Below are 12,665 nucleotides of genomic sequence, written 5' to 3'. Positions count from 1 at the left end.
TATCCTGTCTGTGCCAAGCAAATACAGTAGCTGCCAGATTATGTGCGTCTCCAGTGAGAATTTTTATGAATCATGGTCTGGGGACAGAGAGCTTCTCCCTCTCCTCCTCTGTGTCAGTTGCATGTGTGTGAGCAAAGGAGGCAAGAGGAAGCAAGGGCTCAAATGAATCAGTAAATTAGATTGCTTTAATGATGGAAACATGTGCAGGTGGGAATCAAAGGGACACTTGCATTATGAATGATGCATGCACTGTTCTGTCAGACTGACGGGCTCTGGAGCTGCACTAGTCAAATCGTCTTGGCTGTGTGTGTGTGTATGTGTGTGTGTGTGTGTGTGTTGAGTAGCTGAGACCTGTCTTATCTTCACCTCATAATGCGCAGGCGTGATCCTATCTGAGCCTCGCACAAAAAAAAAAAAAAAAAAAAAAAAAGCTGTTACCATCAGAACTAGGCGTCGTGTGCGCTGCTCTTCATGTGGCGCTCAATGCTAAGATTTTTGGATATTTTGCAGATCTTCCACAGAGACGGCGTGAAAATGAAGGTTTGCTCGCAGGCTGATCTTTCCGAACAACACAGTCCAACCTGTGGATAGTGCGGAGCGCGTCTAGTGGCCACCGGCCAGTCTCCGCTATCTGGGACGCTCTGCCCGTCAGCCTGCTGTGCGCGTCTCTTTTTTTTTTTTTTTTTTCCGCCGTTGGCTCCGGTCTGTGTCGGCGCGGGGATCCGGTGTTCCGTCCGAGCCGAGCCGTGAGCAGGTATTCAGTTTATGAATGGCACTGACATGGAGGAAATACCGTTTCAGAAAGTCAAAACCAGGCGGAAGAGAAGTCACTGTCCACCGGGCGTCCCTTTGACCACCATCGTGTGCGAGGACGAGTTCGACTGCAAGGAACTCGAGTCCCTCTTCCAGAACTACAACCTGAAGCTGGAGCAGACGTCCACCCTCAAAGCCCTGGCCGTGCTCATCTTCATGTCCTCGACGCTGGCCGTGTTGGAGTTGCTGTCCGGCCCCAGCCTCACCATCTCCAAGGGGTCCCATCCGGTCCACTGTGTCATCTTCGTCTCCCTGTTCATCGTAACTAATGTCAAGTACCTGCAAGTGACTCAGCTCCAACAGATTGTCAACCTGACGCTGCTCTTCGGCTTCACTTTCTCCTTCCTCTGCTGCCCCTTCTCCCTGGGCGCGATGGGCATGGAGCCCCCGACGTCCCCCGAGCAAGGCATGTGGCAGCTCATCCTGGTCACCTTCGTCGCCTATGCGCTCCTGCCTGTGCGGACGCTCTTGGCTGTTTTGTTGGGAATAATGGTCTCCATCTCGCATTTGATTGTGACCGCCACCTCTGTCACAGTGAAAACCCAGAAACTGTGGCGAACGGTGAGTATGCGTTGCACAGCGATTACTACAGTGTCTTTAACAATTAGCCCGCCTATAATTATCATCAGGATTTCAATATTATCTGCACCCCACATGCAGCAGAGTGCAACAAGGAGCCCGGGCAGAAACACACAATTTAGACGTCAGTTCAGCACCAAGGACAGCTCCCTGTGGTTAGACTTGATGGGCTTTGCTCAGGCTTTGATCAAATCTGACAAAAGCAATAACACACTCTTTTCTGAAGAGACCTGCTTTGGTTACAAAAGGAGAGGAGTCAGACCGTGTCAGCTCAGTCAGGGAGAACGCTGTTAGATCTTAACTTCCGACACAAAGCGAGAGCATTTCTTTTCGCATACTTTTTCCCTCCCAGAGTGAATTAGCATGCATGTAACAACACATTTATTCATATTGGGTGATAGTCGGTCTGCAGCATAGGCTGTGGTGCTGCATAGCTGTAGGCCTAGAGAAAAGAAAACAAACAGAGGGGGGGAAAAAAATGAATAGGCAAAACTGTCCGTGTGCTCCTTCCTCGTGGATATGATTCAGTCCCAAAGGCTGGAAATGAAGAACTGGAGTGACACCGAGCTAGCACCAGAAGTAGGGCAAATTGGAGCAACACACACACACACACACACACCACTTTTTGCTACACTATATGCTTCCGTTATGAAAAAGAGGGCAAAGTCATGCATGTCATTTCAGAGCTGAAATAGAAATTGGTACACCACTCTCTGTATATTTTGTACCCTTTTTTTCTTCTTCTTCTTCTGTCAGTGAAACACACACTCACATTTCTGACTCCCATCAGGTGTGGGGAAAGTAGATATGTCACATCAGTCAAACCCTCCAGGGGTAATGAAACATTTCTGCCTACGGGCAACGTACGACATGAAGATTGCGCACTTCTTGGAAATGAAATTGAGATTTGATCAGTTCATCGCACCCTCGGATGGCGACGGCGCGCTCGCGCAGGAGATTGTTTTCCCCCTGTATGTAGGCTATGCGATACCTGCGTAGCCATGTGAAGGACAGTGTTAGCTGTACGACCAGAGATAGCTAATCCATTAAGCTTAGAGATGAGCTGTGTGGCATGACCCCGCACAGCCCAGGCTTGCACCAGCCACCCACCTAGGTCCCAGCCACTCAGCCTATCTGCTTCCACGGCTCAGTCTACATGAAATATCTTATTATTGAAGCGAGAGCGGGGTATCGCTTGAAAAGCAGGTTATTACTTCTTCGGCGAGGAGTCTTGTTGTGATGGACTGCAGTGACTGAACAGCTTTTAAATCTTTTTTTCTGTCTGGAATACAGTCTATGAAAGCATTGGTTGTTTAAATATTATACAATTCTGCATGGCATTAGTTTATAATCTGGTGTTTTTCTAATATAATCTCAGATTAGAAAACAATAAATTAATATTAAATTAGACCCCAATCCAAAGCACATTCACGCTATATAACTGTAATGATGATAATAAGCAAAGTTTATATTGCAACTCATTAACATCAACAGTAACAACATGCATACTAAATAAAACCCTTGTATTCTATAGATATGTATATTATTGTGCTGCAGATGTACGTCACAATTTTAAATGATGCCTTTATAAACGTGCAAAATTGTAACCCTTAACCAAATGCAACGATAGTAATTTATCTGTGTAACACTGCAGAGATCCATCTCAATTGAGTCAGACAGGCGCAAGAGTGAGCGTTTTACACCAATTAACTTGGATGTCCACATGTATTTACTCCAGGCTGTAAAGTAACCTGAGCATCATTCGAGCATGTTGATACTTGCCAGCTCTGCTGCCGAGCTCAAAGACGGACTGCCGCTGCCAAAAACAGTCTTTAAAGGCAATCCATTATTCAGTGCCCCGGGAAACATGCCTGTCTGTGGAGGTGGGAGTTTGTTAAATTTTAGGTGAAGCGTGTATATCATACGAAGCTCTGACAGCGTATTTATGACGCTTGGGGAAAGGAAAGGGCTCCGAATGACAATATGGTTTGTTTTATGTAATTTGTTATCGCATTCCTTGGCGCTCAGTTACTCCGGCTCCACCAAACGCCACAGACGAATCAATACATGAATAATATGAATTCCTTTGTTTTCATAAATATGTAATCGTTGCCCCCAGTCGCAGCCTGCTGGAGTAGTGATTATGTGACTGTGTGTGGTTGGAGCACAAAGTCAGCGCCAGGCCGTCCTCTGTCAAGTAAAAGAAAGTCGTCGTGTCCTGGACAAGGTCGAAAGCAGTCATGCTGCTGTTGTGATGGATGGACCGGAGCACAGGCTCTCAACTGTTTTAGTGCCACAGTGACCCACAGCAGAGAAGTGTTAGGATCCACTTATCTCTCAACCATATGGGAGGTCGCATGTGAAAAAAAACACATATACGATCCATTATGTATGTTAATGTGTATGAATAAACAACTATGAACATCTAAAAAAGCTTGAACCCCACACACAGTATGAATATGTGCATAAATTATCCACTAATGCACAGAATATCTCAATCATATTACACAATTTTATTAGTTACTGTTAAGACATAATGACAGTTTTTACAATGTGACTTAAACACAGAAATTGTCTCGTAGTTGTTGCATTCACAGCTTTTCCTGATACTACGTGTCAGTGTGTCTTTAACAACTGCACCGAAGAATCAAAACTGTGCTCTCCATGTCTTTTTTTTTTTTTTTTTCTTTTCCCCCTCTCTCTCTCTCTCTCTCCTCTCTCTCTCTCTCTCTCTCTTTTGCAGTTGGTTGCCAACACGGTGCTGTTCACCAGTGTCAACCTGTCGGGGCTGTTTGTGCGCATCCTGACGGAACGAGCCCAGAGGAAGGCCTTCCTGCAGGCTCGCAACTGCATCGAAGAGAGGCTCCGTATGGAGGACGAGAACGAGAAACAGGTACAGGCACCTGTGCGCTGCTTAAACTGTGGGTAAAATTAGATGTGTGTGTGTGTGTGTGTTTGTATATGTGTGTGTGTACCCCGCCCCCACCCCAGCTCGACGCTGTGAGTCATTTCCACACATTATTCATTTCTGTTAGATTTCATGCCTCTATGTCTAGCACATTCCTTATCGCCACTAACACTTTGTCCTATGATAACTTTGCTGTGTTTTACTGTATAAATGACTTACTTTATCTTTTCGCTCCCCCTCTCTGTTTTTCACACACACACACACACACATATATATACACACAAACAGGAGCGCCTGCTAATGAGTCTGTTGCCCAGGAACGTAGCTATGGAGATGAAAGAGGATTTCCTGAAGCCCCCAGAAAGGATCTTTCACAAAATCTACATCCAGCGCCATGACAATGTCAGGTAGGACCCTATCATCAATACAGCACAACGGCACGCCAGTCCTGGTGACATTTAAACTCCTCTTAGCTGTGAATTGACTTAAGGCTTGCCGCTTTTAACTGTGGCATTTAGAGATACTATATTCTCCTCATGGGAGAGTTTCCAGTTGAAACAGAGGAATAAACACTGTCTCAGTGAATTACAATGCGTGGCTAAAAAAAGAACTGAATAACTTGACCAAACATGTCCTTTGGAAGGAACACTGAGGGCAATACAATGCTGTGTGATCTGACCCAACAGTGTCCTAAAACATTAACAGCACCCCAGGCTGCTCAAACTGAAATATTTAATTCCTCATACTGAATATCGAGGCTTAGTCGCCCCTGACTCGCTTGTTGTTTTTTATTTTTTTCTTATAGTCCAGATAACACTGAAGTCCTGAGAAGGATGCTACGTTGCACTTAATGCATATTTAATGCGGATAGCAAATCTTGGAGCAGGGATAGAGAAAATTCTATGTGCACTGAGAAATGAGTTGCAACAACACAACATAAAGTCATGCATTCAAATATTACCCAAGCAAAAATACGGTTTGTGCTCATTATGTGTTATCATTTATTTTATTACTGTTTTTTATTATCCAAGCAGCGCAAAAATGTTCTGGTAAACTCATACTGTAGCTAATATCACTGCTTTATAGACTGTCAAATAGTTAAATCCTGAGCAGTCAGTCATATTTACTGAGCTAATCGGATGTTTTCTTTGTAAAATCACAATCTGCTTTGCCACTTTGCCACTACAGCTTTGCCTCGAGTACAATATTCGCCTCTAAAATGAAAAGATACATCAAATCTTCAAGCCAAGTAGATAAGATAAAAAAATAAAAAATTCTTGGTTATAATTCACAACTGCATCTAATACCTGCACTTGCTTCCTGACTCTATTGTTGACTGTGATTGACCTTTGACCCTTTGTCAGAAAAAAACAAAAAAATCCATTGCCTCATTCTCCTATTTTTTTTTTTTTTAATTCTCTTTCTTTCTTTTCTTTTTTGGGTCTGCACATTTGACTGCATTGTTAAATCTCCCCTCTTAGGCTCCTGCATTTCCTCAGTTCCTCTGTGTTCCTGGAGCAGCAGGGAGGCTTGAGGAGGAGAGTTTGCTTAGCCCCAGGATTAAGTTGCTACAGGGGATTAAATGCAATGGAGACTAAATTCTCGTTGCATAACGCGCCGGCGTTCGTGTGTGCGTACGTGTGCGCTTTTGTGTGCACACGCTGGTTAAATATGGACGGATCTCAGTGGAGCTCTGCTGATTGCTTTTGTGCCTTGAACTCCTTCAGATAGCGCCACCCTTTGAGAGCGATCTAGAACGGATGCGGACGTGATTTATGTGATTTGGACGGACTGTAATTAGAAACTAAACTGTTTGCAACACAAGTTTTCTTTATTACGCTCTGAGACTGTGGGCAGTGTCTGATTAAAATCCAGCCGGAGGGATATTGTAGTTATCCGTCACTAGAACGCTCTTTTGAATATTGGAGCACCATACTGACACACTGACAGTAAAGTATATACAGTTAAAAAACAATGACTACTGTAAGGAATCTACCACCAGTAATAAAATTATTGCTTCATTTATCACATCATCTTTACACACATGAAAACAAAAAAAAAAGATCAATTATGAGCAAGCGTTGTTCTATATCGCATCTCTCTTTTAATTAAAGGGCGCTCAGATTTGTCATGATTTTCTAATTTAGCACCATGTTTAATAAAACCTGTTCCACTCTTAGTTTTTAATTATATTTCATTTCCGGCCCCACCTGTACTGTAAATATAAATAAAATGCTAGATAAAACAAATCCCCAGCAGTTAAGTCATTCCATGCCCTTTGCAAAACAGATTCAAACAGATACAATATGATCTGGTAAGCTTTTAATGTCTTCTTGCATCGACAGAGACCACTCAAAAGTTTCCAAGGATGACCAATGTGGGTCACTGGATGTTTTCTAATGTCGCTCGCTCACATTAAACAAATTAACACTCCAGCCTCGTAAAATTAGTTGCAAGCACATCGCGGTCTCCTCTGCGTTATTTTATTGACCTAGCGTCAGCACGTCCGCCCGCTGCCCACATTTCCCATCTCCATTGGGGCCCATCCGAAGTTAACCCTTGAGCTGACTCTTTCTTCCGCTCCGTGGCAATTGACATCACATCTGCCAAAATAGCTACAGTAATGCCTCCCACAGAGGGAAATAAGAGATTAGCATAATTGGGGGAATAAGCATGTGCCATTGGAGAGGAAATGATGAATGAGTGTGTGTATGTGTGCCCGCGGCTGGAAGTCGTATTAGACAATATAAAATATTATAAAGCTCCAGTTACCGCAGGGATAATTATGTTTGTGTGATGTGGTTTATTTAAGTGAATTTTAACAGTACTGTAGATGATGCATTAACCGAGAAGACCTATACACTTGAGCTGGGATGAGGTTTCCTCCTCCAGTAGTAAATATGGTAGAGTGCAGCAGGTTAGTCTGGCCAAAGCTCGGGATAGAGTAACACCCAGGTGTTGCCAGGAGTGCTGTGGTGGTTCTTTTGAAGATTTTGCTGAAGGACGTTCAAAATCAGATGTTCCCAGTCTGCAGTCTCTGTGCTTCTCACTGGTCCAGCTCATAAAAACACGAGTGCTTTCGAGGTGTGAGATTCCAGGATGACAATTAGCCTTAACGAATTCTGTTTTAATATTAATCTGCAGCAAGTCCGCTAGTTTACATATGTAAAATATTGGCGAATGTGTACATAGCGCGCACAACTCTTTAAATAGAAATCATGCTATCCACAAATCCACAAATAAATAAAGTAGTTCTGCAGTTAAAAATAAATCACAGATGTTTGCTGCACGCTCAGCACACACACTCATATTTATCGCTTTGATTAAGTCGGATTAGAGTAGTAGTAAAATCCTGTGTTCTCTTATTTAGTGTGCGACTGGATTTATGTATCTGCAACTTGGATTTATGAACAAGTTGCTGATGTAGGTGAGGTCCTAAATCACGTTAAAATACACAACACAACATTTGTAGCTTATTTCAAACGAACCTGCACCTCTTGAACCATATTACTTTCTGCTGCAGAGTGAGGGATTTGAACATCTGTTATATTCAAATCCTTGCCAAGGCAAGTTCACACAATGTTGGCTGAGCTAATTATCGCCAGGTAAATCTCTCTACTGTATGTGTCGTAGTACAGCAATTTAGTGTATTTCTGAGTTTTAAGTCCGTGCTGATATGCTCATGCTGGTGCACCAGTAGCAACCCTTTTAGCGACTGAGTAGCAACTCGGAAGAAAATAACTGAAAAGCAATTTCGCACTCAGTAGAAAGATTACGGTCTAAAAAAGAAAGCTGACGACGGCTGGGACAAATGCTGCTTAGCAATATTGACTCGTCCCAGGCTCATGTTCAGACATTTCTACAGTTCTGAGAAGTTCATTATTTGGTTAGCGTTAATGTAGAAGCTAATTAGACGTGGTCCAAAACCGGTTAGTAAGCATCTGCGGCTGCCCTCAGTACCTTCTCTACTTTAATCACTCTCCAGGGGGGTACAACTAAGCTACGGGCTTGTTCATAATCAAAACAGACCGATAAAGCATTTTTCTCAGTTGCTCTCTTGGGTCTATGCTGGGTTGTCTTAGCTTTTATCCCACTGACTGAGGCACAGAAAGTCCTGCTGTTACATTGTTATCTCACACTATACGCTATTACTTCTGTCACCCATTGGTGGGGGGGGGGGTCCATACATGCCATGCATCATGCATTCATACGTGTCATGGCAGTGTTTTTGTAATATTGTTCACTACCAGAAGGGGGAGACAAACATTCTGCACTGCAGCTTTAACCCTAACTTCTGCATCACTGAAACTGGTAAATCTCTTTCAGGCATGTATTTTGAATTAATAGAGCTTTTAGTTTTCTTTTTTTTTTCTGAAGACAATAGAGATTAAAATGAGGTGAACATGGTCGAAAATGGTGCAGGCAGGGGTCACATGAGGTGATGAGACATTGGGATACAATGAGATGCTTTCTGCAACACATCATGGCTGAGCCTCAGTAGTATTTTCAAAATGTCAGTCTGTAGAACTATTTCTGAGCCGAAGTTTAGGGAAGCATATTAGAGATTATTTGAAAAAGCACATGGAAGATACCTCGCAGATACCTCACCTGGTTTACATCATCATATCATAGAGCGATGCAGAATGGATTTTGTGCCTGTTAAAAAGAGGTGGCAATATCGTGTTGTCACAAACAACACAAACTAGTCCTTCATTTAATAGCCATACGTATATATCAAGATACAGATACTGTACATGACTGATGACCAAGCGGAAACCTCCAGGGCTGAAAAATGTAGCCGACACTGCACTTCCTCTAATTGCCACTCGGGGCTAGCTCCAAAAGTGAGTCAATTCCCATATACATCCTTGATAACATACTCACATTTATACCAGAAATAAACATGTCCACAGCCTGGTACTAGCTAATTTCCTCCTTCATGACTGATCCAGTTCAATTATATCAAGGCTTAAAGTTATTAATAATTGAATGCACGGCTCCTTTGAATGACAGGCAGTTGCCATCTCACGTTGCAAGTTGTCCGCCTCGGCTCCAGTCACGCTCCACGTCTTTGACCATTTTGAAATTAGTCAGGCACTGCGAAGATGGCGACGGCCAGAGCCGCCCACATTGAGCCTCAAAACAACTCTTTAGGAAATCTATGGGTGATCTATGGTTCTGTTTTACCGGGACATTTGTATTTACAGTATAATGAAACTGGACTCTTTAATAAAGATGAGAAATCTTATACAGTGAATAAACTCTTTATACAAAACATTTTTCATTGGCTTCGCATCTATTATCATTGTGCCGACCCCCCTGTTTAAACCACTTCCTCGTTCATTGAAATCAGCTCATCGTTTCAGTCCTACATTACAGTCTTTTGATGACAACAAGAGTAGGCGTGAGATATAATTATCTACTTAAGGTTCATTCAAGACAGTTTACAGAAAAAAATGGATATTGTTTTGGCTTGTAGTTCGGTGCAGGCATGAAGCGGAATTTATTAATTTGAGGGATTAAATAACCGGGCATGTGTTGTGTAGGCTGATCAAAATCCATTTGGTTTTCATCCAGCGCTTTTGTTGGGCACATTAAAGATCCTTTGACTGCATCCCAGCTCAGTTACAGTAGGTGTTTTATGTTATCCACTGATCATTGAACCAGTTCAGTTCTTTTGAGCGTTCTGGTGAATTCATCTAAAAATGTTTACACCAACACGGTATTTAACTTTCCAAATATTTCCCAACCACAGATGGCTGCCAGTTAAAACACTTAACACAAAATGAATTCACTGCCCCTCGTTACGGCGACATCTGTGAGAGAACAAAATGACATTTAGCGGCTCTCCCTTCAGGATCCAGCACTCTGTCACATTGTGAAAACTCGAGCCCACATGTAAGCAACAGTCTGCCATCGGGACGCGAGCTGCAGACGTCCAAGTTGTTCAGGAGAGTCAGAGTTGGATGACTAATCCCCTTCACACCCTTTGCTGCCACACAGCACTCAGGGCGAATCCTTCTCCAGAAAAGTTTCTGTTCTGCGCCAATACAAAACACGAAGGAACGTATTACGACACCAGAGTTTTCAGCAAAAGTAAACCTTCCACCAGGGCAGGGTTTCAAGGCTGTAACGAAACATTTTTGCAAGGAACCATAATCTTAAAGGGGAACTACTGTTTTCTACAACCTGGACCTTATTTCTGGCATAAAATACGATCGTTTACTCACCCATATAACTTTTGCCTAATTTGTATTCCTTCGGGAGATATTTAGATCTGCGTATATCCATATAGTGGGAGTGACTGGGGCACCGAAACACACCTGGATGATGTCGTGTCTGAGCACCACGCGCACCCGCGACGGTCGACTTGTTTACCTGTAATTTGCTACTGCTATGGTTCGTCCACAACCTCAGAATAAAAATATTCAGCCATGTTACAAAAAACTAGCAGTAGCAAATTACAGGTAAACAAGTCAACCGCCGCAGGTGCGCACGTTGCTCAGAGACAACATCATCCAGGTTAGAAGACATCATCCGGGGTCTGTAAGTCAAACTACAGAGCCCAGATGATGATAACAGCTAACTCCGGACTCAACAGGGAAAAGCAATAGCGTATGATAACAAAATATTGGTGAAATGAATGAGTTTCGTAGCAGATAATGCGTTATTTAGAGGCTGCGTTTCGGTGCCCCAGTCACTCCCACTATATGGATATACGCTGATCTAATTATCTCCCGAAGGAATACAAATAACACCAAAGTTATATGGGTGAGTAAACGATCGTATTTTATGCCAATAATAATAAGGTCCAGGTTGTAAAAAAAAGTAGTTCCCCTTTAAATGATATTACAGTGATTATGCGATTATGCAAATAATGGCTAAATAGAACCTTGGCTGAATTAAAAACACAATAGATAGAAGCCAGACTCAAAAAAAAAAGTTTCAAGTTTGCTGTCCAGGACATCTACTCTCTCTGGCCCTCTCTGGTCAGCTATATATGAGTTCATATCTTAAAACCAGTGTCAGCAGCCAGAGTGAGACGCTTCAGAAGACTGTAGACCAGTGGAAGAATATTAAAATCAATGTTAAAACCTCCAATCTATGTCTTTCTCCTGCATTATAGTTAAGAAGGGCGGTGCCCCGACTGCTCAGCTGGTTGAGTGGGCGTACCACAAACTGATGCAGGTTCAATTGCAGGCTGTGCTGCATGTCGTACCCTCTCTCTCACCCCATGATACCTCACCTCTCAGCACTGGCACTATCATAATAAAGCGTAAATAGGACAAAATAACAACTGATTTCTCAGGAATACACTATAGGCCCTTTTACTCATATGTGCTGTCTGTCAAAAGGGGAGTACAAGTGGATCCTGGAGTCTGTGACAGCACCTTGATGGTTACATTACATCCTAGAAAGGCTCCTCTCTTCAGTTCCTAACAGGACACGTCTCCTCCCTGATCCCCCGTGAGATTGCCGTTGCTTCTATTTTGAGTTGCTCCGCTTGACTGCGCTGCCAGTCAGTCAGAGAACGGAGCAGGTTCCCTCGCACGCTTTTGTTTGTTTGTGTTTTTTTGCAGGTTCTGTTCCCGCGAGCCAATCTGATCCCCGATACATGGAACATGCTGTTTAACCTGCGCTCACTCACACACGTCTTTTCTTTTCCTCTTTTGCAGCATCCTGTTTGCAGATATAGTCGGTTTCACCAGCCTGGCCTCCCAGTGTACGGCCCAGGAACTGGTTAAACTGCTAAATGAGCTGTTTGGAAAGTTTGATGAGCTCGCCACGGTGAGTCCGTTTCCCTTCCTTCAAATCATGTCCCTCAGCTGCAGCCAGTGTTGGCACACAAAGCTGCTCTTTTTCTTTGTGTACACTTTGTCCAAACTTTGCCATCAGATGTGTGTGTGTGTTCTTGCTTTGGCCACAGGCTTCTGGCACATGCCACTAGCTTAGCATGACGTCATAGTGACTATTGGAAGCCCATATGATGCTTAATATGATTACCCAGTGCTTCATTTGAGAAAGAGTTGACAGACCTCTTTAATCTTAGCCAGATTTACCGAGGGCTAAACCTCGCCTTCTCTCTTGTTGTGTGAATGAACCAAATGAACGCAGAGCAGAGTCGTACTTGTCCCAGTCGCTCTTGGTTTGCATGTGGAAAAGATTTCAGCCACCCCATCTGTCAATATTTCTTTGCGATTTTCAGCGCTGGAAATCCGCTCAGCTTTTGCCGTGAATTGTACGGCTATGGTTAATCTGTCCGACGCCGTCGGCGCAGGTGAAAATCTGTTAATGAAACGCACACTTTTGCAATGACGTCATGTCACCGGCTCCTCTCTCAAAAACAGAGCGCATGTGAATTTCG

General features: G+C 43.3%; 1 protein-coding gene across 1 annotated transcript in view; it reads left to right on the top strand.

The window, feature by feature from the left end:
• Positions 1–765: 765 nt before the first annotated feature.
• Positions 766–12,665, top strand: part of LOC311489107 (adenylate cyclase type 1-like) — a gene marked incomplete at its 5' end in the record, with an annotated part of 32,836 nt that continues 20,936 nt past the window's right edge. Inside the window, 4 exons of the mRNA XM_084546049.1 lie at positions 766–1,374; positions 4,136–4,285; positions 4,589–4,707; positions 11,977–12,088. Coding sequence (XP_084402175.1) covers positions 766–1,374; positions 4,136–4,285; positions 4,589–4,707; positions 11,977–12,088 — 990 coding nt within the window. The remainder of the gene's footprint in view (positions 1,375–4,135; positions 4,286–4,588; positions 4,708–11,976; positions 12,089–12,665) is intronic.

Source organism: Chelon labrosus (genome assembly GCF_963514085.1).
Source record: "Chelon labrosus genome assembly, chromosome: 6".
Classification (NCBI taxonomy): domain Eukaryota; kingdom Metazoa; phylum Chordata; class Actinopteri; order Mugiliformes; family Mugilidae; genus Chelon; species Chelon labrosus.
Note: the sequence above shows the minus strand (reverse complement) of the source record. Positions and strands in the feature narration are given on the sequence as shown.